We start from the raw sequence: 27,403 nt of genomic DNA, 5'->3' as shown, positions 1-27,403 counted from the left end.
CAAAGTGTGGTCCCTGGACCGGCAGTGCCAGCATCACCTGGGAATTTGTTGCAAATTCACGTTCTCAGGCCCCACCCAGGGGAACAGGGCAGAAACACGGGGGGCGGGGGGGGGGGCCAGCAGCATGGACACTAATGAGCTCTCCAGTGGCTCTGATGCAGCTGGAGTTTGAGAACCACCACCTCGGGCCCCTGCTGTGTCTTCCTGGGTGGGGGAGGTGCCCTCCTCACTGGCTCAGGCTGACACCCCCACTTCTGTCCTGCAGAAGTCAGACCCTTTCCTTGCTGACCTCCGCCAGGCCTCCTCCCGGCTACAGGCATCCATCAAGGAGTTTGAGAAGGGTGACGCCCCTGGAGGGGCACAGGTGAGCCAGGGGCATGGGTGGCAAACTCTCACCACACCCCAGATTCCTCAGACCAAGGACTCAATGAAGGGAACAGACAGGCTGGGCATGATCATCCCTGTTTTACTTTAAAAAAATAATGTTTTTACTGATTTCAGAGAGAAAGGGAGAGGGAAAGAAAGATAAAAACATCAATGATGAGGGAGAATCATTACCTCCTGCATGTCCCCTACTGGGGATTGAGCCCACAACTCGGGCATGTGTCCTGACCAGGAATTGAACCATGACCTCCTGGTTCCTAGGTCGATGCTCAATCACTGAGCCATGCTGGCTGGGCTCATCCCTGTTTTTCATTCATTCATTTGACTAATACTTACTGGGTACTCACTATGTGCACCCAGAGACCCAGCCTGGGCAAACTGATTTGTCCCGCCCCCATGGGGTGCATGGTATAGCGGCAGAAGTAGTTGTTAAACAGTGAACAAAGAAATGGACATGTAGCTACAAATTATGCCAAATGCTATGAAAATAATGGGGAAGGAGGGAGGGCCTCCCTGAAGAGATGGTATTTAAATTCAGACCTGAAGGATGAGAAGGAGCCTGCATGGGAATAGGAGGGGGGTTGGGGTCCAGGTGGAGGGCATGCATGTGCAAAGGCCCTGAGGTGGGATTATGGTTGGTATGTTCAGGAATAATATGGAGGCCGGTGTGGAACAGAATGATTGGGGGAAGGGAGGAGGAGAAAACTAGGAGATCTTCTGGATAGAGGCTGGATCAAGGAGGAGTTGGATTGGGATGTCCTTCTAAGCAGGCAGGGAAGCCACTGGAGAATTTTAAGCAGAAGGATGTTTAAATTTGCACCGAGATCCTCCCAGCTGCCATGTAGAGAATAGACTGCAGGGGGAGCCAGAGTGTAACAGGAAGACCAGTGAGGAGGCTGGGATGGGTGTGCCAACAAGAGATGATGGCACTTGGACCAGTGAGCTTGCCATGGCAATGAGAAGAGTGGCCTGAGGAGATGTTTAGAGATAAAGGATCGACTTTCTGTAGGACTTTGTATGCCAAACTGGGGCAGTTGGGCATGGTCAGGGTGTGGGCAGCCCTGGAAGGTGGTAGAGGGAGAGTGGGGACTGGGTCTCAGGCCACCTCCCTACACTGGCAGGAGGCCTCCGGGTGTCTGAGCAAGTCCAAGGAGCTGATGGAGGCCGTGCTGAGGGACCCGGTCCTGCTGGGCCTCCAGCGGGAAGGCGGAGCCACCCTGGCCAGGCTGCAGCAGGAGGCCAGCAGGCTGGACTTCAACCCAGATGTCAGGTATGGACACCCATCTTTTCCTCTCCCACCCCACCTGCTTCCTGGATGGGAGTTTGGAGCTGGGGACACATAGGGTGGGCCCGGCAGATGCCCAGGATAGGGATGTGCCCAGGATAGGGATGTGTGCAGGGCCCATATCCTCTCCCTTCTCTGCTGCCCTCCTTCAGCCCCAGTCATCTTCAGACGGGGGTGGGCATTGGAGGACAGCCCTGCCTGTTTCCGGTCACACTCATGGACCAGGCACTTTCTCTCACCCAGACACTGAGCTGAGCCTGGCCAGGAGAACCTCGCGGTGTGTGAGGTCTCAGAGCCACAGCAAAAGCAATTCCTAGAAAGTACCAATTTTCTTAAATTTAGGGGTGGTGTAGGGACAAATCAGTAATTAAATCAGTCAATAATTGGAAATTTCTTTATCTCTGTTAGAACACAAAGTTTGCATAAACTCAAGGACAATTTGTTTATTTAACCAGCACCTAAATAGCACGTAGTATGAGCACAATGTTGTTTTAAAGGCTTTACAAATAGTAACTCGTTTAATTCCCACCCATGTGGTGAACCTAGCAGCATTCTCATTTTACAGTGGAGGGGCCTGAGGCTCAGAGAGGCTAAGCGACTTGCCCAGGGTCACAGAGCTGGGATGTGGTGGGGCCAGGGCTTGAGCCCAGGCAACTTGGCCCAGAAATTTGAACACACCACCCTGAGCTGTGCCACAGGCAAAGTCATGCTGATGCGCACTGGGCAGCAGGGCCCTGGTACCAGGTGTGGAGTCCTCACCCTGCCCTTCACGTGGCCTGGTGGGGCTGTGATTCCCAGAATAAATATCCCATCTCACTGGCTGAACGCCAGGCCCCTATTGTCACCAGAGGCCCCTCCAGGTCGTTGACCACTGGCAGGTCCACCAGGGGGCGCTGTGGTCCCGTGTGAGCCGCTGTGCGTGTTTGTTCTGTTGCTGGGTCCCTGCAGCTCTTGCCTACCGCCGCCCCGCTCCTCCCTCCGCCTGGCAAGCTGGCATTTTCCATCAGGTTCACGCAGCCTGGGCCCTCACCTGGAAGGGCAGGGACCAGTCAGATGGGGAGGCCCAGAGAGAGACCAGCAGGCGTTCCTTTCATTCCATCTCTCCTTTTTCCTTTTCCTTCTGAAGTAAGACACCCCTCTCCTCCCCCACCCCCCACCAACCGCGAGCAGAGGATGGTGGGTGGGATTTGAGGGGTGTCGGAAAAGCCTCCCTTTACCCAAGTGTTACCACGCCTGGGTCCCGTCCACAATCCATTTATGTATTCCTGGCTTTGACCGTTTTCAAAAATAATGTTCAGAAAAAGCCATGGACTGGGTTCCAATTCAGACTGCCTTACCTGAGAGTCAGTCCCTCTCTCGGGACCTCAGTTTTCCCATCTGTAAAATGGAGACTGGTGAGGGGCTGTTACAGCTACTCACTACCACTGCAATGGACATAACAAGTGCCAGCAAACGCTGTATGCCCAGCCCTGTGTGAAGTGCTTTGAAGGCAGGAGGGCTGGTTCTCAGGCCTGGCTTCTAGGGACGTTTAGGAAGCACTGGGGTCCAGGCTGCGTTCAGACCTGACTCTGTCGGCCTGGGATGGGCCTGGGCATCGGGATTTTTTAAGCTCCCAGGGCAGGTTCTAATACGTAGCCAGGGTTGAGAGTCCAGGAGTTAGTTCATCTAACCCTTGCAAGCAGTCTGTGAAGTGGATTCTGTCATCTCCACTTTTGAGAGATGAAAAAACAGAGGCACAGAAAGCTTGAGAAATGTGCACTAGGTCCCATGACTAGAAGGTAGCAGGGCTGGTATTTGAACCCAGATCTGTTCAGTTTGGTTCATACCCTCCTAGGTAAGAGTATCATTTGGTGTCTGCTGTGTTTGATGGTCCTCCCAGTCCCATGTAGACCAAAGCTGAGGCCCAGAGAGGTGTTCGGACCTGCCCAGGGTCACACAGCAAATCAGCAGCTAGAATACCCAGGTCTGGGCCACAGACACGCTGGAAGATGGAGGGCGAGGCAGGCCTATACTGGGCAGGAGTATTGGGGTGGGGGGCACCTCTTGGGCCTTCTCTCACCCTCCACTGCCTCCCAGGAGCCATCTGGCTGAAGCCACTGCCCTCTATAGCCTCGTGGACGAACAGCTGCATGTCCTGGTCACCACATCTAATCACCTCCTGGGGAGGCTCGAGCTCCGTGTCCGCATGGGCCGCCTGGAAGCTGCCATCCACCAGGTGAAAGGGGAGGCGGCCTGGGACATGGGGGCTTCTGCTCCAGGCCCTGCCTCCGCCAGGCACTTGCTCTGGTGCAAGGACCTGAGCCCCTCGTGTCCAAACCTCCCTCCCCTCCCCAGGTCAGCAACTGGATGGAGCGGGAAGGAAGCCGGCGCCTGCAAGCGCTGACCCCCAAGGACGGGAGCCTGGAGACAGTGCAGAAAGCCCACCTGGAGTTTGAGGACTTCTTCCTGCAGGCTGCAGTGAGTGCCTGAGACTGAGGGGCAGGACTGGAGCAGACAGAGAGGGCGGGAGGGGGCGGCACGCCAGAGCCAAGGTGTGGAGGTGGGCAAGTGCGAGAAGACTTCCGGAGACAGTGAGGAGACCGGCTTGGATATATAATGGGTTCAGCTTAGATGCTATCTCCTCTGGAAGCTTCAGGGACCCCAAGTCCAAAGCCGACTCATCTCAGAATCCCTTGGGGAACTCCCAGAACAGTGGGGGATGGAGGTGGGGGCCAAACAGGGAAACAGACAGAAAGGGGAGATGGTGGGGACCCGAAGACTCTGGGGCCGGGAAGCTTTCCAGAAGAGGGTGACTCTAAGCAGGGTCCCAGCTAGGAGAAGTACGCCGCCTCGGCAAAGGCCTGGGGCCCCGTTGTATAGATGAGGAAACTGAGGCACAGGAAACCTCATCGCTCAGCAGCAGGGCAATGGGAGGCCTCAGCTAAGGCAGGAGCTGAGCGATGCCTGCCTCCTCACACAGGCCCAGTACCGGCAAGGCCTGGAGCTGTCCAAGCAGGCGGCCCAGCTGGGAGCCTCAGCGGGAGGGGCCCGCGAGGTGGGAGGAACAGAGCCCCCGGAGCTGGCTGCCTTCGCCTCCACGCAGCGGACCTTCCAGGCTAAGCTGACCCACTTCTACATGGCTGCTGAGCGGCAGCGCACGGACCTGGAGACGCTGCTCCAGCTCTACCACTTCTGCAAGAAGGTGAGCCTTGCAGCCCACCGGCACGGCCCACCCTCCAGCTGGGAGGCAGGGAGCAGCCCAGGCACACACTAGGCTCTTTGCACGCTCATTCCATCAATCCATCACCTCCATTTTCCAGCTGGGAAGCACAGCTTGAGAGGTCAAGTCACTCACCTAAATCCAAACCCAGCTGGTCCCTGACCCAGTTTAACTCACTACACCAGGCAACCTCCCAGTCACTTAGCCAAGATCACACAGCAAGCCCATGGCACCATTATAGTGCTCTCTCCCATGCCTTGCCTGCACAGATGGCGCCAGCAGAGGAGGGAGGGACCATTGGCTGAGGGTGGCATGTTCAGAACAGGGGCCTCAGTTCTAGCTGGGAACCTGGAGTTTGGCCAGGAGTGTGGAGGAGAGGGTAGGACTACCATGGTCAGGTGGGGGTGGGGGGCAAGCACAGAGTATCGGGGTGAGAGGCAAGAGGAACTCCATTACTTTGCATCTATCATCTCTTGGCAACCCAATGTGGCAAGGTTGATTAGCCCATTTTACAGATGAGGAAACTGAGGCCCAAAGAGGGAAAGGGCCTTGCCCAAAGCCATATAGATGGAGAAAAGAAGAGCTGGAATGTGAACATAGATGTGTCCATGCCCTATAACATGCTCTCTGTTCTCCAAAGGTGGGGAGGTAGGTGGAGAATGACAACCAATTAGCCACGTCTAAGCCAGGATGATGATGATGATGATGATGATGATGATGATGATGATGAAGATTAGGTGATTATTATGAGGATAGGCTACTTGTTGACTGTGTACTCATGCCAGAGCCTCCTGTAAGTGCTTCACAAACCTTGCCTGACTGAATTCGCACCAGATCTTTATGAGGGAGGGGTGCCAACATTGTTTCCATTTTACAGATGAGAAAGCTGAGGCCCAAAGAGGAAAGTAGCTGGCTCAAGGTCCCCCAGAGGGCTGATGGTCAAGCAGGATTTGACTTTAGAGCCCTCACTTCTTCTAAATCTCTCCCAAGTTCCTCATTTTCTGTTGGGGAAACTGAGGCCTAGGAGAATGGGTATTAGCCTGGGAGAGCTGTGACCCAGTTGGAACAAGAACCCACCTCTCTGGCCCAGGCCCAGTGACCTCAGCTGCCCCTCACCACTGAGGACAGAGCGTGAGAAGAGCCTGACCCCAGACTCCCAGCTGTCAGGCCTGCCCATCACACGGGGACAGAGAACACAGGATGTTTCTGAGGGCAGTGGGAGGGACTCCCGTCAATCATGCCAGGGGCTCTGGGAGGACGGCCACTCTCTGTCTCCCTGGGGCAGCAGGCAAGGGAGGCAGATGTGGGCCGTGACAGCAAAGGAATCTCCTACTCCCAGCTGTACAGACTTTACGCTTGTGCTAGAGTCCTGGTGCACAAATCTGTGCACAGGTAGGGTCCCTTGGTGTGGCCTGCGGGGATTGGGCTGAAACCGGCAGTCCAACGCCGCCTGCTGCTCCCACTCATCCCAGCCCCACTGTGCCTGCCGCAGGCTCATGCCCAGTCAGTACTGATTGGGAGAGGCTTGGCTGCCATAGCAGCGCTCGCCAGCCATGGGCCCTGCGTCTGGTGCCTGTCCCGAGAGGGGGGTTGGGGGAGAGGCGGGACACAATTGGCCCTCTGGGCGAGCAGTGGGATGCCCTTGCTGGCCCCTTCTCCGGAGATTATACCTGCAGGACTACTGAGGGAGGGAGTGGCTGCCGCTGGGCTGGTGGACCACCTGGATGGATTGGTCAGCTGAGTAGCACTCCCACTATAGGAGTGCACTGACCACCAGGGGGCCAGCTCCTACATTGAGCGTCTGCCCCCTGGTGGTCAGTGTGTGTCCTAGAGACCAGTCAACTAGTGGTTCAGTCATTCAGTAGCTTAGGTTTTTATATGTACAGATGGGCTGTGTGACTTCAAAGTCGGTCTCACTGCTCTGGGCCTCAGCTCCTCGTTGATAATGATGATGATGACAATGACAGTGACGATGGTAACAATAATGCTTCTGTGGCTCTTATGATGTGCCCTGGTTTCAGTCATTTGCACATAGTTGGATGGTCACACTAACCCAGTGAGGCCGGTACTATTATTATGCCCATTTTGTGCACAAGGAAGCATAGAGAGGTCAAAGCACCCAGGGTCACACAGCTAGGAAGTGGCAGAGCTGAGATTCGAACCCGATCATCTGGCTCTAGTGCCAGCCTTGCCAGGTTCCTTGCCGAGAGAATTAGATTGACTGTGAATAACCCACACCTTCTCCCTTGCTCGCCAGTTTCAGCCCCATTGGCCGTTCCTGGAGAAACCGAACATGCTCCAGCTCTGAGGCTTCGCACTTGCTGTTCCCTCAGCTGGAATGCTCTTCCCCTCGACTGGCTGGCTTCTTGTCTTTCTTCAGTGCTCAGCTCACTGTCCTCTCCTCACAGAGACCCTTCCTGACCTCCTCATTCCTGCCCCCACCCCCCATTCTCTCTCATCACCTTGTGCTTATTGCTTCCTGGACCTTTGTGATCTGAAATTATCCTGTTACTTCATCACCTGCTCTTCTCTTGTCTGCCACCTGTGAGGTGAGCTCCGGAGGCGGCAACCGGGTTGGTCCACCGTGCCCAGAGCAAGACCAGCAGGGGGCTTGGTGAACTCGGGGGGGGGGGGGGGCTGGCCAGGTGGCAGGAGGAGGAGGGCTGTGGATGTGTGTGGGAACATGCAGTCTGACCCAGGACTAGAAATCGTACATGAGGTCCAGCTGACCTGAAGTCCCACCATGGCCATCTCTCACTGCTTGATCTGGGCAAGCCCCCTCTCCTCCCTGGCACTGAATTTTAATCTGCACAGCAAGGGTTGGGCCGAGATGATTTCTGAGGTGTTATCCATCTCTGTCCAGCTCAGCCTAGAAGATGGAGTCCTAGACAGACAGACAGACAGACAGGACAGCTCAGTGCTGGGCCCAGCCCTGGGCGGAGAGCCTGCGTGCTGCAGCTTTGGCACTAAATAATAATAACACGATTGCGCCGCTAAGGGAGATTTATGGAGCCCTTTCCCAGCCATGAGCTCCGTGAGCTTCCGCGAATATGAAGCCATTTATCTAAAGACAAGTTCCCTTAATCCACGGAAAGATGGTTTCCTCGGAGAAAATGGTTCTCCAATCCCCACAGCCTAACAGCTCGCTGTCAGCTTCTAAATTAATGGAGAGAAAGATGATGTTTTTCACGAGCTGCTGGGAATGTGTTGGCCCCTTTGCAGCCTGCAGACATTTTGCAGGTGAAGCAGGGACAGCAGAACCCCAAAGTGGGGCAGAGGGGCTGGAGCGAAGGGGGCTGTTGGGCCTGGTTTGGCTGATGATCTCGCGCCTGGGCCAGTTTCTCCTGCGCAAGGAGATGCTTGGATGATACTCACTTGAGTTCAAATCCCAGCTCCTCCCTGACGTGCAGTGTGACCTGGGCAAAGGATTTCACGTCTCTGAGCCTCAGTTTCTTCCTCTGGCAAATGGGCTATTGGTACAGTTGCGTGTGATCAGCGGGAGACACAAAGATCCTGGCCCTGCTCAATAACATTAGCCAGACTCCTCCCTGAGTACCACTCCTAAGGGGCTAATGCAATCCAAGAGCCTGAATATTCAGCCCTCATAAAGGTTTTTATGATCACCTAGTACACCTTGCATTTTACAGAAGGAGAAACTGAGTCCCAGGGAGGCCTAAGTCCCCACTGGCCCATGGGTACCTGAGGTTCCCAGGGTGCTGGGGACTGTTCCCGGTGGCACGTGTGTGTGCCCTGGGGAAGAGAGGGAACCATTGTCATCACCATCAGCAAAGGAAATCACGGCCATCTGAGGGGGCTAACGTTTGGGGTGTGTTACTAATGTAATCCAGCCAATCCAGCCACGCTTAGTCTCCGAGTCCTCTCTCTGCTCGGAGAGGCCCATCCTGTCCTCACGGAGCCCCCCTGGCCCCACTCCCAGCCTGAACCCCACCTCCCTCTCTTGTCTCCCAGATAGCCTGGTTCCACATGGACTGTCAGGACCTGATGACCCAGCTCAGGCTGGGCAAGGACCCAAAGGCCAGCCCCGGGGGCCAGCGCCGCCTCCACCGCTACCTGCAACGACTGTCGTCCGAGTTCCCTGCTGAGAAGCTCACGGCCATGGGGCTGCAGGTGGCCTCGCTGAGCCGGGAGGACCTGGGCCAGAACCTGTGGGAGGAGGCCCGGGTGAGACACGGGGAGATCCAGACCCTCCTGACGAAGGCACTGGCCCGCTGTCCGTGCCCACTGGGCCCCAGTGCCCACGCGGCACAGCTGGAACTACAACGGACCGCCGCCAAGAGCCAAGGTGTGAATGGAGAAGTCACTTCCAAGGGACGGCGGGACCCGGGCCTGGATCGGTCACCAAAACCCCGCTGGCCTCCTCGGGCCGAGAGAGGGGGGCAGAACAGACGTCTCCAGGCAGGCCCTCTGCCCCTGGACGCCGGCCAGGCCACAGAGGCTGGTGAAGGCAAGGGCCCTCGCGAGCCCCTGGATCCTGCCCCGGAGCGGCTTCTCACCTCCCTCTTCTCCTGGCAGCGGCTCCCCAGGCAGAGGCAGGTCCCCCACCCCACCGGGGGCAGCTCCTCCTCAGAGGGGACAGACTCACGGACGTCTCTGGAGGACTCGCCCCAGACAAGCCCCCCTGCCTCCCTCTAGCTGGGAGCAGAGCCCCCCCACCCCCTGTACCAGGCTCCAGGGGTCCGGGCTGGCCTGTTGCTGAGGGACCAAGCCCGTCAGGCCACGGCTCCTGAGCACTGGGTGTGTGCGTGGCCTGTGCCGAGGGGCCAAGAACTGGCACCAGGAAACTCTGAGAAGTCCGGACCCTGGGAGGTCAGGGCAGGGTGCAGCAGAGCGTGGGGCTGGCTCCCTCGCCCCAGTACAGACCTTTCCAGAGGGCTCAGCCATAGGCAGGCTGCCTGCCCAGCTGGAGGTCAGGGGCACCCAGCTTCCCCTTGGGACGCAAGGGGCATCGCTGCCCTCATACGGAACCATGAGTGAGAGATTCGGGAGTGGCTCCTGGTCTTAGGATCCCACTGAACAGACCCCGGGACAAGGATCCAGGTGCATGTGTGTTTGATAGTCACCCCAGGAACCACTGGGACGTGAGCCTGGGAAAGGAATAAAGGGGGTGCTGTCAAGCAAATCGCTGCACGCAACTCATTGTGCCATTGGCCCTGGCCGTTGACCTGCCTGAGACCAGTTAGTGTTTCAGGTAGGGGAGGGGGAAGAGAGAGGGGAGGGGGAAGGGAGAGGGGAGGGGGAAGGGAGAGGGGAGGGGGAGTGCCTGCTGCACCTCTGCTCTCCATCTCACTCGGCAACTCCAACCGCCACAGACCTCACATTCAAGGACCCCCACAGCCCGGTCCTTGCCCTCCAGGGAGAACCCTCGACTCCCTGATGTTCTCTGTCTTCTCTTCTCTCCTCCCCACCACGTCTCCTCAGACACCCCCCCCCCACCTCCCCCAGGCTTCACCTGCCTTTAGGCACAGCCTGTGGTGCCCAGAGTCCCGGGTCCTGCTGGCTGTAGGGACCGGACAAGGGTAGGAGCCATGTCCCCGCCAGCAGGTGGTGAGGGATGGGGGACAAAGGCAGAGGCCTTTACACGTCTGATCTTAGCGTAGAAGACAGTGAGCCTCCCACCCCCCCAGAGTAAGCCCACCCTTCCCTGAATGTCACTGCCCTGAGAGAGCGTGGGCCCGGTCTCTGCCCAGGATGCATACCAGCATGGCCTCTGCCAGCCTAGCCCGGAATTTTCCTGGCTGTGGGAAGAGGGTGCGGCCCATGTCCTCCCACAGATGAGGCTGTGGAAGGAGAGGGAGGCAGGACTGGAGCAGGCCCAGGAAGACAAACTGGGTTTCTCAGGAGTTGTCACAGCAGAGAGAGCCACACAAACCTCAACGCCCAAAGTGACTGCAGGACTTCCAAGACTCAAGTGTGGTTTGGGGCCTGTCTGCCTCCGAGCCAGCAGCAGGGCTGATCTAAGGCAGCTTCTTTGGCCGGGGGTGGGGGGTGGGGGTGGGAGGTCCCCCTCCTGATCATTAAAATCAGACCCTTGGGGCCATCGGTGGCTGGAATCTGCATTTGTAACCAACTGCTCAGGTGTTTGTGATGCGACACAGAGCAATGGGGCTGCTGTCTGCACACAGGGGGCTGAGGGCTGAACCAGCTCTCATTCTTATGTTCCTCTCTCCTGTCTTCCATCCAGGCAGGCCTGAGAATGCAGGAGACATTTGATCAGCCAATCTCCATCTAGGCCTGTCACCTCAGAAGGGGGCCGAAGGCTCTTAAATGCTGTTGCCATAGCAACAGCATCCAGCAAGTGGGGACCACAGGCAGGGAGCCAGGGTACCTGGGGTGCAAGGATAGAAACTGACTTCGGAGGAGAGACTAGAGCTACTGCGAGGGATGAGGGAGGCTGAGGAGGGGGATGGGTGATCCAAGAATCCTTGGGAGGGAGGGGGACCCCAAAGCCATCTTGTGCATCTGCTGTCTCCAAAAAGAACAACCTGTTCACTCACATCAGCCCCTGGGAAAAGGGGTCCAGAAATGAAATGTAATAATAATAACAACAATAAAGAATGAATAATAATAACACTAATAGCTAACATTTATCTGCATTGTCTCTGTGCCTAGCATGCTGCTAAGCCCTTTATTTTATTTTATTTTTAAAATAATTCTTTATTGTTGAAAGTATTACATGTGTCCCCTTTTTTCCTCCATTGGCCCCTTCCAGCCCGCCCCGCCCCCCTCCCCAGGCCTTCACCACCCTATTGTCTGTGTCCATGGGTTATGCATATATGCATACAAGGTCTTTGGTTGATTACCTCCCACCCACCCACCCTCCCCCGCCTTCCCTCTGAGATTCCGCACTCTGCTCCATGCTTCCATGTCTCTGGATCCACTCTGTTCATCAGTTTATTTTGTTACCTAGATTCCACATATGAGTGAGATCATGTGATACTTGCCTTTCTCTGACTTATTTCACTGCTAAGCCCTTTAAACGCTTTCCAGGGCTGTTGAAGTTTTCACAACAATCCTAAGAAGCCAATGCTAACTTCACCCCATTTTAATAAGGGGGAAACGGAGACTCAGAGAGATGTGGGGGGCCTTGCCCAGGGACACCCAGCGAGTGGCAGAGCTGAGACTTGATACAACTGATGCTTCTAACTCACCCGTGGACAAGCCTGGGCCGGTTGCTGGGTCTGCAGTGGCCACAGGCTTTGTCCCCTCAGCAGTCCTGCTGTGCCTGGCCACTGCCCTGTCCCCAGGGGCCTTGGATGGGCTGGGCTGGGCGTGGTCCTTTGGGCAGCACTCATATCCGGTCTCCTGTAGCACACATGGCAGTGTGGTCCAGTGGTCAGTCACACGGCTCTGGACTTGGACGGACCGGGTTCCTGCCCAGGCTCCACCACTCACAAGCTGTGAATCGTGGCCAAGTTATGCTACCTCTCTGAGCCTTGCTTCCCTCACTGGAAAACGAGAATAATCAGACCTCAGAGGCTTGCTGTAGGTATTAAATGAGTTAATATGCGGAAAGCCCTTAGAAAGGTGCCTGGAACATAGTAAGTGCTCATTAAATGGCATCTAGTATTATAATTTGGTATCAGCCCAGCCAGTCCCTGCTTCCATTACCGACAAATTAAGGAATAAATTTCTCCAGAGGCCACCAGTAAATTCCCAAAGAGCTTTTCACTCTTTGAATCGTATAGATTTCCTAATTAGTTTTCTGGATCCCCAGTTGTCTCCTGAAGTCCAAAGAGACCTGGTTTATTGACTTTGGCCCTCGCCTGCCCATGGTGGGGGCCCGGGGGGACCTCCCCCGATATTCCCCACTAGTGACAACAATGCTCTGCGTCAGTGAGGCCTCAGCCCCTGAGAGGCTGCTCTGAGCCTGGACGGGTAGCTCAGCTGGTTAGAGCGTCGTCCCATATGCCAAGGTTCAATCCCTGGTCAGGGCACAAACAAGAGTCAACCAATGAATGCATCAATAAGTGGAACACAAATTGATGTCTCTCTCAAATCAATAAATAAAAATGTGTAAAAAGGGTATGTGGGGGTAGAGTGTCTCTCTGTGGAATTTTTGAGAAAGTTTGCAGCCTGTTCTGGTGGGAGGAATATGGGCTGACAAGGAACACAGGCTCTGCCAGTAACTATGAATATCCTACTGTGATAGGAGCCCCTTTTTAAGCTCTAGGGGTTGGGCAAGGGGTGGTAGAAAGAGCACGGCCTGGGATTCAGGGCCTCACGTGCCACGTCTGCCCTGTTTCCGACTGCCTGTGTGACCCCAGGCTTGTTGCTTCCCCTCTCTGGCTCTCAGTTTACCCTACCCGTCCAATGGGGACATTGAATGGTAAGGAGAGTTTTCCTCTTTGGACTCAAAGAGCCCTACCTTCGAATCCAGGCTCACCAGCCTGGTGGCTCTGAGCAGATGGCTGCCCCTCAGTTTTCCCCATCTGTCCAATGGGTTGGTCAAGCCTGCTGGGCCAGGAGAGTAAGAGCTCTGGATCCCTGAGCTCCACGCCAGACCTTTTTCCTCTCCGAAGGGGTGGCCGTCTTGCGAAGGAGCAAAGCCTTAGGCGTCCCCTGGGCAGTGGCATGGAGCACAAGTAGGACTGGGTCCAAACAGGACTGTGGGCACTTTACAGTTTCAAAGGACTTTTTCTTCCATCCGTTTCCTCTTCCAACGTTTACTGCAACTTTGAGGTGCCCAGGAGTCGTAGCCTAGGAGGTCCCCGTTTTACATTTGAAAAGGCTGGAGCCTGAGAGGGGGGGAGGCTTGCCCCAGGCCACGTGGCCAGGGAAGGGATGGAGAAGGGGAAGCCTCCGAATCTGGACCTGGTTCTAACTAATGCCAAATCCAGGAGCCTCCATCTTGTCAGCATCTTGAGGTAGGCACCCCACACCCTTGTACCCTCAAGTTGCCCACATCAGACCCAGACAGGACAGCTGGCCGGGGTCAGGGTACAGGCAGCCCTCATGGAACAGAGCTGTTCTGTTCTCTGGGGGCTGTGAACTGGCTACCAGCCCAGGACAAGCTCATCTGGCCTGAAACCCCACCCTCTCCCAGCTGAAAAATAGCTCTCTGAGGCCAGAGCCTGTGACCCCACGCAGAGGAAGTGCTCCGGCTGGTGGCAGGGCTCCTATGGTTTCACTCCCTGCTGTCTAGGGTGTGATGGGGGCCCCTGGAGGGACCACTGTACTTCCTTAGGCCTCACTTTCCCCACCTGTGAAATGGGGGTGGGGGAGGGATGGGAGCAGACCAAGGATGATGGCAAATTGGTCATCTTGCATGTGGAACTCCTGATCTTCCCTCTTAGTCCTGCCTCCCTCTCTGTTCACGCACCATCCATTCCAGCGCCCAGGCAGGAAACCTGCAAGTTTTCCCTGAATTGCCCCAGAGCCTCTAAATCGACCCTCAGTCGCTCTCTAACCTTCCATTTCTCTCTCCGTCCACCTTCCCCACCCTCATCCCAGCCTCCATCCCCTCTCCCGTGGGTGGCTATATCAGTATCCTCCATGGTCTTCCTGCAGCCACCTGGGCCCCGCTCATCTGTCCTCCACACGGGAATTGGAGGGACCTTTGCAAATAAATGTAAAATAATGTGACACCAAAGCACGAGCAACAAAAGTAAAAATTGATCAGCTGGGCTTCATCACAATGAGAAACATTTGGCTATCAGAGGACATTGTCAGGAAAGAGAAAAGGCAATGTACGGAATGGGAGAAAATATCTGCAAATCATATGGGTTTGACATCTAGGACATATGAGGAACTCTTACAATTCAACAACTAAAAGATAAACGTCCAATTAAAAGGTGTGTAAAGAACTTGAATAGACATTTCTTCAAAGAAGATATTCAAATGGCCAGCAAGCACATGAAAAGATGCTTACTGCCCTGACCCGTTTGGCTCAGCAGATAGAGCGTCAGCCTGCAGACTCAAGGGTCCCGGGTTCGATTCTGGTCAAGGGCATGTACCTTAGTTGTGGACACATCCCCAGTGGGGAGTGTGCAGGAGGCAGCTAATTGATGTTTCTCTCTCAATGATGTTTCTAACTCTCTATCCCTCTCCCTTCCTCTCTGTAAAAAATCAATAAAATATATATTTTTTTAAAAAAGAAAAGATGCTTACTGCAATTAGTCATTAGGGAAATGCAAATTAAACCGCAGTGAGATACTACCTCACACCCACTAGGATGGCTATAATCAAAACAGGAAAATAACAAATGTGGGTGATGATGTAGAGAAATTGGAACCCTTGTGCAATGTTGGTGGGAATGTGAAATGGTGTAACTGCTGTGAAAAAGTGTGACGGTTCCTCTAAAAGGTCAACAGAGAATGGCCCAGCAATTCTACTCCTGGGTACATACCCCAAAGAATTGAAAACAGAGATGCAAACAGATACTTCTATGCCAATGCTCATTGCAGCATTATTCACGATAGCTAAAAGTTGCAATAACCCAGGTGTCCATCAGCAGACGAATGAGGAATTATCATTTAACTAGAGGCCTGATGCATGAAATTCGTGCAAGGGGCTCGGCCCCTCGCAGCCCCAGCTTCGACCAGAAGGTCGTCTGGACAGTTGGTCTGTCTGCTGTTTGGTCTAATTAGCATATTAGCTCTTTATTATATAGGATGATAATTAACAATAATTACCAGAGTTTCTGTTTGGGGTGATGAAAAAGTTTGGGAAATAGATATGATCTTTGCACATTGTGAATATACTTAATGCCACTGAATTATATACTTAAGAATGGTTAAAATGGCAAATTTTATATTACACATATTTTACCATAATAATTTTTTTAAATAAAAGTATTGACACATACACAACATGGATGAGTCATATAACCTTTAGGCTAAGTGAAAGAGGCCAGTCTTAAAAGATTACATAGTGTATGAGTCCATTTATATAAAATGTCCAGAACAGGCAAATCTATAGAGACAGAAAGCAGATTAGCAGTGGCTCAGAGCTAAGGTGTGGGTGGGAGGGTATGAATATCTAAAGGGTAAAGAATTTCTTTTGCAGGTCATGAAAATGTTTCAAAAGTGACGATGGTGGTTGTATGTATCGTTGAATACCTTAAAAATATTGAACTGTACACTTGAAATGAGTGAATTGTGTGGTAATGTGGACTATAAAGGTGTTTTGTGGGGTTTTTTCCTTGAAGCCACAGAAGAGATACAAAGAAACAAAAGGTGATCATAGAGAATCTGGGTGTGGCACAGACAATGTCTGCTTGCAAGCTCTCCCTGGTCTCAAGGCCAGGAACCTTCTCCCCCTTCCTCCCTGGTCAACTAGTTAAGCCTTCCTTAGCCTTCTGAGATCAGCCACAGGGTCAGCCTTTCCGGGCCGCACGGGGTGTGTCAAAACTCTCTTATAAAAACATGTTCTTCTTCTTCTTCATGTACTTTTATAAAAACCATGTACTCCAATGGTATTTACCTCAATTGCCATTTTGTAGTATTTTATTAATGCTTATATTGCCTACTACACAGTGATTTTCATGAGAGTAGGAATTGAATCTGCCTGTTCAATGTATCCTTAGCACAGGGGGAAAAGTCAACAAAATTTATGAGATGAATGGATGGATGAATGAATGAATGAATGAATGCCAACGTTGATCAATAAGTAGGGACTGCCTAGAGCACCTGGTTGGCTTGGTAAGAAAAAATTCTATGATTGATTGATCATGTCTGCCACGGATGCCAGCAGGGATAGAGGTCATCGATGTGTCCCCAGACTTGCCATTCCTGCACTAGACAGGGCCGCGCCTCAGGGTCTCCCATCAGAGGGCGCTCTAGAAACACTCTGATCTCTCTCCCAGCTCCCAGGAGAGGAGCGCAGTTGTCATCCCAGCTGGCTTTGATCATCAATCACACAGCCTTGCAGTGCCCATTAGGATTTGTCACTGAGCCACATCCAGGTGTGTCAAGCAAGAGCAAGCAGGCCCATTTACATCTCATCTGCATACAAATTTGCATATGTCTCCACAGCCCTGTCTCCTTGCAATTTTCAAATTAAAATGTCATTATCGCCCCTGTGAAGGCGGTTATTTCTTGATTTCATTCTCCCAGCTCCCTTACCCCACTCCCTCCTATGCCTCAGACACTCACGCGTGGGCTGGGAGAGAAAAGGGGTTTGAGCTCTGGTTCTGCTGCTGATTCACTCATGACTTCCCTTTTGGGGAACCACCCTTCAAGCAGCCACTAGAGGGCTGACGTAAACGTTCTCCACTCAGGTTCGCCACACAAAGCCTCAGGCTCCCCACCTCTCAGCCCTTGCCCACGCTGTGGCCTCCTCCTGAAAGCCTAGGCCCTTTGCTAAGAGTCCAAGGCCCCCACCCGTTGTTTCCTTTGCTTCTGTTTTATCACAGGCCTGTTGGCCACATGCCAGTTTGATGAGGCCATAGACATGTGACCCAGGATAAGCAATAGGATTCTTTTCAATAGGCCACCTCCTCCAGGGAAGCCTGCCTTGATGCCCCCACCCAAGTCAGAAAACCCTTGGTCTGTCCTTCATGCTCAGCACTCACTCCCTTAACCTGGCCCTCATTCCCATAGGACTGTGTACAACCCGAGGGGAGGGCTGTTTGTGAGGTCTGCAGGTCTGCCCCTCCTGGTACATGGCATAATCAATTAATAACAAATAAAACTCACTCAAAATAACAATGGCCTCTTTTTTACTGAGCATTTATTCCATGCCAGCATTGTTGTGAAGATTTCTAGGTTATCTAATTTCATCCTCACAATTGTCCTATAGGGGTCGGTTGGTTTTATGAATGAGAAAACTAAGGGTCAGAGAAGTTAGGTAACAGGCCTGAGCTCACACAGCCATAAGAGGTAAAACCAGGCTGTGAACCCAGTGAGTGTCATTTCAGAGTGTGTGTTGCAAACCTCTACACATAGATTTGAATGCCCTGAGGGCTGCCCCATGACTTGAGGAATTCTCAAAAATCTACCTGCCTCAGAACTCTCTGGCCCTAGCCTGTAGCTGGTGCCTCAGTGTCTGACATTTGTGCTTCTAATAACTTAAGTTAAGCAACAACCCATCACTAGGGTGACCAGACATCCCTGTTTGCCTAGGACGGTCTTAGTGAATGCCTACTATCCCCAAATAATTATTAATAGCTCCCCAAAGTGTTTTGGTTTGGACAATAAATTACATGGTCACCCTGCCCACCCTGCCTTTCGCTGAAGAACAGTGTCTCCCTGGGAATGGGTTGAGGGGGGTGGGATTAACAGGTCTGGTGCCCTCCTTACTTCTGAGGAACAAGGCTGGGCCAGGGGGGTTGAGCCAGAGCAGCCTCGGAGCCACCAGGATGTGGGGGTGAGTCATGAGGACTGTCTGACCAGCTGGACTCTGCAAGTAGAAAGCTGCTGGCTCACTCCTGTTTCTACATCATCCCCATGCATCCCACTCGCCCTGGAGAAGGAGCCGTGGGCAGGGAGTCAGCCAGGGTCAAGCTGCAGCTTCTGCTTCTCACCCTCAAGTTTTCTAGAAGTGGGGGTGACCTGGTTTCCTCCCTGAGCCTCAGTTTGCCCATCTATTAAAACGAGGAGAATTTATCCTGGCTCTAACTGCCAGGATGCCAGGGGAACAATCCCTCTCTCAGATGGGGCCCAGCTACTTCCACACCCTGAAGGAACTCCTATTGACATAGCCACAGCTGGCTGGGGGTCCTGGGAGTTCTAGTTGCCAAAGACCTGGACAGAAAGCTCCAATGCACCTGAGCAAGCGCTGGGAATCCCCAGCACCCTCAGCGTCCTCAGGGGGCCACTTCCCTCCCGGTAGATGTGCACCTAAGTGTGAGTGCTAGGCTCAGGGTCTCATCCCAGCTCAACCGTTTATTCCCTGTACAGTCACGTCTTCCTCTGGAAAATGTGGGTGCCAGCACCTTTGTTGTTAGCTGGGTGAGAAATGCTCAGCACACGAAGTGCCAGGAGTGGGTGGTGGCACTATTTTATTAATAACTAGAGGCCCGGTGCATGAAATGCATGCACTGGGGGCAGGGTCCCTCAGCCAGCCTGCAACCTCTTGCAGTTCGGGATCTCTCAGGGGATGTCCGCCTGCAGGCTGACAGTTGGAAAACCCTCTCGCAGTCCGGGACCCCTCGCTCCTTACCGCCCACCTGCTCACTGCTCCTTACCACTCGGCTCACTGCTCCTTAGTGCTGTCACAGAGGCAGGAGAGGCTCCCACCACTGCCACCTATTGATTGGAGCCTGAGGGACTCCAGAAGGAGGGACCAAGGGGTCTGCCTTCCAGCCACTCGCCAGTCGCTGCTGCCACCTATTGATTGGAGCCTGAGGGACCCCGATTCCCCCCATTAGCCATCCCCTGATCAATCAGAGCCTGAGGGCCAGGGGAATGGATCAGTTGTTTGGTCATCCTGGTCATCACGGCCACGGGGTTTATATATAGAGAGAGATTAGACCAGTTTAAACAAGGGATCCTGAGCCAGAAGAGGCCCTTGCCTGATCGCCTCGGTGGAAGGAGGCAGGGCCTAGGGTTCCAGTCCCAGCTCAGCCCCTGGTTTACTGGGAGACCCCAGGCAAGCCCCGCCCCTTCTCTGAGCCCTGGTTTCCCCTCCCATTGCTGGGGTGAGTATCAGACAGAGGAGGAGGTGGAAGTCTGGAAAAAGCTGGATCAGGAAGCTGTTGTTAATCTAACTGGGGCTGGTCTGGCTCACACACACACACACACCCGCCTCAGGATCTCAGCAACCCCATCTCAATGAGTCCTTCCACGCTGAAGTCTGCTCACGGGCATGTGATGCTAGTGTGCCCCTGTCTCTTTCAGGGGCCCAGTTTCGACCATCTGCTCTGAGGTTCTCCACTATGTGGGTCCAGGCCAGGACCCCCATGCCACCCTCCAGCCCTCAACACATAATCACATCCTCTGGCTTGGGGAGCCAATTCCCAGCAGGTTTTGCCTCAACATTTCCCCATCTGCTTGGCCAATCTTCCTGCAAATGTGGGGTCACCGGGGCAGCTGCATGGGTGGGGTGTTTGCTTTTGTTCCCTTCATTGTTTGTAAGAAAAAGGCTTAACCACACTGACTGTGAATGTTTCCACTGCAGGATTGAGCACGGGCTGGGTCTGACCAAAAAGGGCTTGAGTGGGTCTGAGGGAGGGGCCTGGGCAGTACGGGCTCCCAGGGCATCCTGATGCTGCCTTGAACCAACAAGGACCCTGGCCCAGACCCACGATGGGGTCCTCACATGCTTTGTCTTCCTTTCTTTTCCTTTCTTTCTTTCTTTCTTTCTTTCTTTCTTTCTTTCTTTCTTTCTTTCTTTCTTTCTTTCCTCAATGCTTTTATATTTTATTTTATTTTATTTTATTTTATTTTATTTTATTTTATTTTATTTTATTTTATTTTATTTTATTTTATTTTATCTTATTTTATTTTATTTATTGAGAGAACCATGGGCCAGTATTTAAAAAAATAAAGTTGTTGGGGTGACTCTAGTTAATGACATTACATAGATTTAAAGTGTAGATTTCTATAACACATGACCTGTATATTACATTGTGTGCCCACAATCCAATGTCAAATCACCTTCTATCACCATATGTTTGGCTCCTTTTGCCCTTTTCTACCCCTAACCCCCTCCTTTCTGGTAACCACCATACTGTTGTCTGTGAGTATGAATTCTATTTTATATCCCATATATGATTGAAATAATATGGTTCTTAGCTTTTTCTGACTGACTTATTTCATTTAATATTCTCAAGCTCTATCCATGCTGTCACAAATGGTAGTACTTCATCTTTCCTTGTGGTTGAGTAGTATTCCATAATATATATGTGCCACATCTTCTTTATCCAATCATCTGTTAAAAACCCTTTGGTTGTTTCTATGTCTGGCCAACGTGAATAGTACTGCAATGAACATAGGGGTGCATATATCTTTGTGAATAAATGTTTTCAAGTTTTTTGGGTATATAACCAGAAGAGGGATTGCTGGCATACAGTAACTCTATTCTTAATTTTTTGAGGAACTGCCATACTGTTTCCACATTCCCACCAGCAGTGAAAAGTTTTCCTTTTTCTCCAAAACCTCTCCAACACGTGTTATTACTTGTCTTATTAATAACAGCCATTCTAGCAGGTGTGAGGTGGTATCTCATCATAGTTTTGATGTGCATTTCCCTAATAGCTAGAGAAGCTGAGCATCTTTCCATATGTCTGTTAGCCATTTGTATGTCTTTGGAGAAGTGCCTGTTCAAGTCTTCTGCCCATTTTTAAATTGATTGGATTGTTTGTTTGTTTGGTCTTGAGTTGTATGAGTTCTTTATATATTTTGGATATTAACCCCTTGTTGGAGCTGTTGTTTGCAGATATCATCTCTTGTTCGATTGTTGCCTTTTAGTTTTTTGGTAGTTTCTTTTGCTGTACAGAAGCTTTTTAACTTGATATAGTCTCATTCATTTATTGTTGCCTTTACTTCGCTTGCCTTTGCGGTCAAATTCATATAATCTTCTCAAAGACCAAGGTCTATTAGCTTAGTATCTATATTTTCTTCTATGTAATTTATTGTTTCAGATCTTATATTTAGGTCATTGATCTATTTTGAATTAATTTTTGTACATGAGGACAAACTGTAGTCTAGTTTCATTCTTTTGCATGTGGCGCTCCAATTTTCCCAGCACCATTTATTGAAGAGGCTTTCTCTTCTTTGTTGTGTGTTTTTTGGTTCCTTTGTCAAAACTTATTTGCCCATATACATTTATTTCTGGGCTCTCAATTCTGTTCCATTGGTCTGTATGTCTTTTTTTTTTTTTCCTTGCCAATACCATGCTGTTTTGACTATTGTTGCTCTGTAGTATAATTTTAATTTTTTTATAAGTTTATTTGAGCCAAATTGATGATATATGTCTGAGAGCAAGATCTCAAATGCACTGGAGAATAAGAGGTTTGCAGCTTCTTTTGTGCATCTTAAATTAAGAAGGGAATGGAAGGAGGTGGGAGAAACAAGGCAGGGATTGCCTTATAGGAGAGTTAACAAGATTATGTGCTGTCTTGAGAGTTAATACCCACTTTGAGGATTATTACTTCTGGTATTTCTCCAAGTGTTTGATTTTTTCATTGTTTTTATTGTAGTTGATTTCTAATTTTAGGCCATTGTGATCTGAGAAGATGCTTGATAACTGCTTAAATCCTTTCACTGAAGAAGTTATAGGAATGGAGCATGGCTACCCGCTATGACCTTCCCAGTTAGAAATTTATGAACAGATCACCCTGTGAAATTACTTTCCACAGAACATTTTTTTCACCCACAGTTCCCATCTTTGGTCATAAATCAATCCAAAGGATCCAATGACCAACCTTTCGATTGGATAGTGTGGTCTCACAGCACCAGAAAGGCTCATTGCTAGGAAATCTCAGCATCAATGTTGTCTTGTTGACCACTGGGCATGGGACAGTATTATAACCATGGAATCTGAACTGAGGTTGAATTTTTCCCAAAACAGGAAGGAGAGGTAAGGGGAAGGGAGTTGGGTATTATGGCCTTCATTCAAAAACACAAACAAAACCACACACACAGAACTCTGGATCATTTCTATTCTGTGAGCTATCATGATCCAAATTTTGTCTTCTGTTTCATTTTTCTGAATTTGGCATATGATATATTTACACAAGCCCTGGAAAGAGTATTAATAGTTATATTATACATGTACAGTAATCATAAATAGTTGGGCTATGTAGAAAGACCCAAGGACAAGTATCACTGTTATGATGACTAATATCATTATCAGGCAGTTAAAGATAACCAAACAAAACAGATTTTGAGTTCAATATCAAATAGCAAACATACAAGCCTTGTCGATGTCTAAGGGTAACGTCTACCCCTGGTGTTGGTGGCTTCTCGTCCTCCAGCGATCTTTGATGTCCATCAACTGGGGTAGATGTCCATTCCCGGATAGGTGCCTGACAAGGTCCCTTCCAATGAGAGTGTCTTTTATTTGATGTCCTTTCCAGTAACAGAATCTACAGGTGACAGTCAAATGATCTTTACTGTCTTTGTCTCTTGAAAGCTGACTGTGAAAGAAAGTGGTTTCCAACGTGGCATTCTCTTGAAGTGACCCTGTCAAACCTTGGCAAGTGTTAGAAGTCTCCTTTCCATAATGTTGGTTCAGCCCTAGCCGGTATGGCTCGGTGGATAGAGTGCCCACCCGCGGACTGAAGGGTCCTAAGTTCAATTCTGGTCAAGAGCACTTACCTCAGTTGCAGGCTCCATCCCTGGCCCCTGTCAGGGCATGTGTGAGAGGCAACCAATCGATGTGTCTCTCACATCCATGTTTTTCTCTCTATCTCTCCCGCTCCTTCCTACTCTCCCTAAAAATGAATGGAAAAATATCCTCAGGTGAGGATTAACAACAACAACAAAAATAATGTTGGTTCATATGGTTCTTCATCTAAGTCCAGCTTAAATGCACTGTGATGCATGAAAGAATGCAAAAACTGAAAAATAGGGAGGCAGGGAGCAGGGAAGAACCAAGTGGCTGTCTTGGGTTTCTGTAGCCCCGACTCTTCACTTAATTTACAACCATTGTTTATCCACACAATATACCCTAGAAGTTTGCATCACTTATTTTACAATGCTTCCCATGAAATTTTGAGTCTTTTGAGGTTTTCCAGAGGCCCTTCTGAAACACTACAAAGTTATTCATTCCTACATATATTAAGATTTTAACCCTTAAAACCTCAAAGTCTACTGAAAGCTAAGAAGTCAAGTAGCATACTTTAGTGTGGATATTTTATAACCTCTAAAAACATAAACTTGTTAACATAAACTTACTTTTGTAAACCCAAACAAAATAAAGACATGTCTGTTTTACTTGAACCAACAAACTTAAGCTAGCTTTTATTACGAAAGATTAATCTTAGATCACATGAACTTGAAAAAACATTTAGGTTGGTTGCTAAAATTACTGAGAATTTTAGAATATCCACTTCTTACAAGCAGGCATTTGCCTTTAAATTAATTTTAACAAAACCATCAGGAGACAGAAAGCTATCTCACATTTACGGCATACAGATATATAGACACACATACAGACAGCCACAGAAACCTTGTAGCCATGAGAAGAGCTCGCAAGTTTATAAAAGAACAATTAGATCCAATGTTTGTCCTGAGGCATTTACAGTTTATATTTGTCCTTGACAAGTCAAATTCCAAATGACCTTCTCCCTTGTAAAATAAGGACAGCCATTATTTTAAATGCTTCAAAGAATTGGACTGACACCTAAATGACATCATAGAAGGATCTATTTATCTAAATCTTCTCTTTGAAGTTTCAAGAGGCCAATTAAATGTGTTTCCCATTTATTTTGCCTAATTTCATAGCCAGCTTTTTCTAACAGTGCACGCAAAAAATTAATTTAGAAGTATCACAGGATCATCATCTCGGCCATCTTAGTTGTGTTAGCGGCGGAAAAACCAGGCATTAATGATGAGTGAAGTTAGACCAGACTTCAGTTCAGCAACCTCGGTACTTGAGTTCTAGCTAAGAAAGAATTCAGAGCCAAGACACAAACTATAAAAGAACGTTTATTTAGAAAGACACAGAAGAAAAAGATTGAAAGTCACAGAGATAGAACAAGTGAGCCATAAAAGAAATGGGCTCAGGAAACAAGTCACAGAGGCAAACAAAGGGCCCTTGGAGCTCAGGAAAGAAGAGAGGCCAGGAAAGCTCTCCTGGGGGAAGAGAATTGGGGAAGGGTGAGCTTGCTCCGTAGAGAGTATAATTTGAAGTCAGGTAGTGTGATATCTACGTCTTTGTTCTTCTTTCTCAGGATTGCTTTGGGTATTCGTAGTCTTTTGTGGCTCAATATAAATCTGATCATTTTTGTTCTATTTCTTTAAAAAATGACATTGGGGATTTTTATGGGGATTCCATTAAATCTTTATATTGCTGTAGGTAAAATGGACATTTTAACTATGTTGATTTTTCCCATTCATGAACATGGAATATCTTTTCATTTCATTGTGTCTTTTTTAATCTTTTTTAATAATGCTTTGTAGATTTCAGTATATAGGTCCTTCATATCCTTTGTTAAGTTTATTTCTACTAAAAAATGACTGGGTCAAAGAAGAAATAAAAGGTGAGATCAAAAGATATATAGAGACAAATAAGAATGACAATATGACATTAAAACTTCTGGAGTGCACCAAAAGCAATAAGAAAAGGAAAGTTTATGTCATTACAGGCCTATCTCAAGTAACAAGAGGACTCCCAAGTAAACAATATAACATTACACCTTAAAGAACTGGAAAAAGAAGAACAAAAACAACCCAAAGTGAGTAGAAGAAAAAAAATAATAATAATTAGAGCAGAATCGAATGGAATAGAAAACAAAAAGACTACACAAAAATTAATACAACAAAAAGTTGGTTCTTTGAGAAGATTAATTGACAAACCCCTCACTAGACTCACTAAGGAAAAAGGACTCATATAAACAAAATCAGAAATGAAAGAGGAAAAGTTACCACAGGCATCACAGAAATACAAAAAAAAAAGCATACTAAAATATATGAAAGACTATATGCCACCAAATTCAATAACCTAGAAGAAATGGATAAGTTGCTGGATATGTAACCTTTTTAGACTGAAGAATTAGAAAATTGAAAACAAACAAAAAAAAAACAAAAAAAAACAATAAGCAGTGAGGAAATTGAAACAAAAGTCCAAGTTTTGATGGCTTCACCAGTGAATTCTACCAAACAGAAAATTTGATACCTATCCTTCTCCAACTCTTCTGAAAAATTAAAGAAAAGGCAATACTTCTTAACATATTTTATGAGCCAAACCTGGTACCAAAATCTGGCAAGGATAACACAAAAAAGAAAACTACAGACCAATATCTCTGATGAATACAGATGCAAAAATTTTCAACAAAATACTAGCAAATCAGATACAACAATAAATTTAAAAATAATACATCAGGATCAAGTGTTCATTCCAGGGGCACAAGGATGGTTCAACATGTGCAAATTGATCAATGTAATACACCACATTAACAAAACAAAGGATGTAAATCATATGCTCTTATCAACAGATGCAGAAAATGCATTTGGTAAGATACAACATCCATTTATGATTAAAACACTCAATAAAACCGGTATAGAAGCAAAGTACCTCAACATGATAAAGGCCATATATGCCAAACCCTCAGCTAACATCATATTCACTGGTGAAAAACTGAAAGCTTTTCCTATAAAATCAGGAATAAGAGAAGATGTCCACTCTTACCACTTTTATTCAACATAGTCCAGGAAATTTTAGCCAGAGCAGTCAGGCAAGAGAGAAAAATAAAAAGAATCCAAATTGGGAATGAAGAAGTAAAAGCGTCACTTTTTGCAGATGACATGGTTCTATAGATAGAAAACCCTAAAAACTCCACCAAAAAATGATCAGAAACAATAAAAAAAAATACAGTCAAGTTGCAGGATACAAAATCAATGCACAAAACCCCAATGCATTTCCTATATACTAACAATGAAACTTCAGAAAAAAGCAATTCCTCTCACAATTGCAACAGAAAGAATAAAATACCTAAGGAATAAACTCACATGCTTTTCTTACGATGTGACCCTAACTCTCCGTCTATTGAGCAGTGGGGTCTATGTTCCTCCTCTGTGACTGCTTTGACCAACAGAGCCTGGCTTAAGTGACATTGTGTGGCTTCCAAAGGTAGGACGTAAAAATGCGCTTCCACTTTGCTCTCTTAGAGCCCAGCCACCGTGCTTTAAGGAAGCCCATCTAGCCCACACGGAGAGGGACCCTTGGGATCACCTGGGGGTGCTCTGGCGACAGCCCCTCAGACAGCCAGCATCAGCCTCCAGACCCGCAAGTGAGGATGCTTGCAGCCTCCAGCCACTGAGTCACCCTTCAAGTATTCCCAACTGACATCATGGATCGGGACACATTGTCCCAAATAGTTCTGGATCCGAATTCCTGACCTGAAGGATCTTGGCCCATTACAAAATGGTCGTTGTACACCACAAAGTTCTTGGCTGTTTGTGACTCAGAGATGGAACCAGAACAGTGTGCCTTACTGGGGGCTGCCCCACCGGCAGTTCTGACCCTCCCTCACCATTGTCAATCGCATGCCCTCTTATCGCTGAAACTCACCCAGAACATCCCCTCATTGTTCAGGTGAGGACACAGGTTCAGAGGGACCAGGGACGTGCCCAGGGTCCCACGGCCTTTAATGACTAGCTGCCAGGTTTCAGGGGAAGCTCTGATGAAACCAGATCCCCTAGCAATCAGCAAGACAGCCGCCTGGTGGGCCCGCTGCCTACTTTTGTGATACCGTCGTAATTAACCTAGTTACTAATAACAGAAAAGGGGCCACGGGGAAGGGAGGAGGGTGGGCGCATGTGCAGCAAAGTTGGGATGACATTGGGAAGGTACTTGTCTGTCGGTCATACCCGGGAACAGGTCATTGGCCAGAATGCATGTGGCCACAGCAAGCACACAGGAATTTGGGAGACTTGGTTCCCTAAACAAAGGAACTAGCTCCTCTTGTG

The 27,403-nt window shown here is 49.5% G+C and overlaps 1 protein-coding gene across 1 annotated transcript in view; it reads left to right on the top strand.

The window, feature by feature from the left end:
* The window catches only part of KIAA1755 (KIAA1755 ortholog), a 34,540-nt gene extending 24,456 nt beyond the window's left edge, over nt 1-10,084 (top strand). Inside the window, exons 9-14 of the mRNA XM_059706124.1 lie at nt 266-364; nt 1,506-1,654; nt 3,746-3,884; nt 4,004-4,126; nt 4,629-4,850; nt 8,838-10,084. Coding sequence (XP_059562107.1) covers nt 266-364; nt 1,506-1,654; nt 3,746-3,884; nt 4,004-4,126; nt 4,629-4,850; nt 8,838-9,521 — 1,416 coding nt within the window. The 3' untranslated portion in view covers nt 9,522-10,084. The remainder of the gene's footprint in view (nt 1-265; nt 365-1,505; nt 1,655-3,745; nt 3,885-4,003; nt 4,127-4,628; nt 4,851-8,837) is intronic.
* The last annotated feature ends 17,319 nt before the right edge of the window (nt 10,085-27,403 follow it).

Source organism: Myotis daubentonii, chromosome 8, assembly GCF_963259705.1.
Source record: "Myotis daubentonii chromosome 8, mMyoDau2.1, whole genome shotgun sequence".
Taxonomy (NCBI): Eukaryota; Metazoa; Chordata; class Mammalia; order Chiroptera; family Vespertilionidae; genus Myotis; species Myotis daubentonii.
Note: the sequence above shows the minus strand (reverse complement) of the source record. Positions and strands in the feature narration are given on the sequence as shown.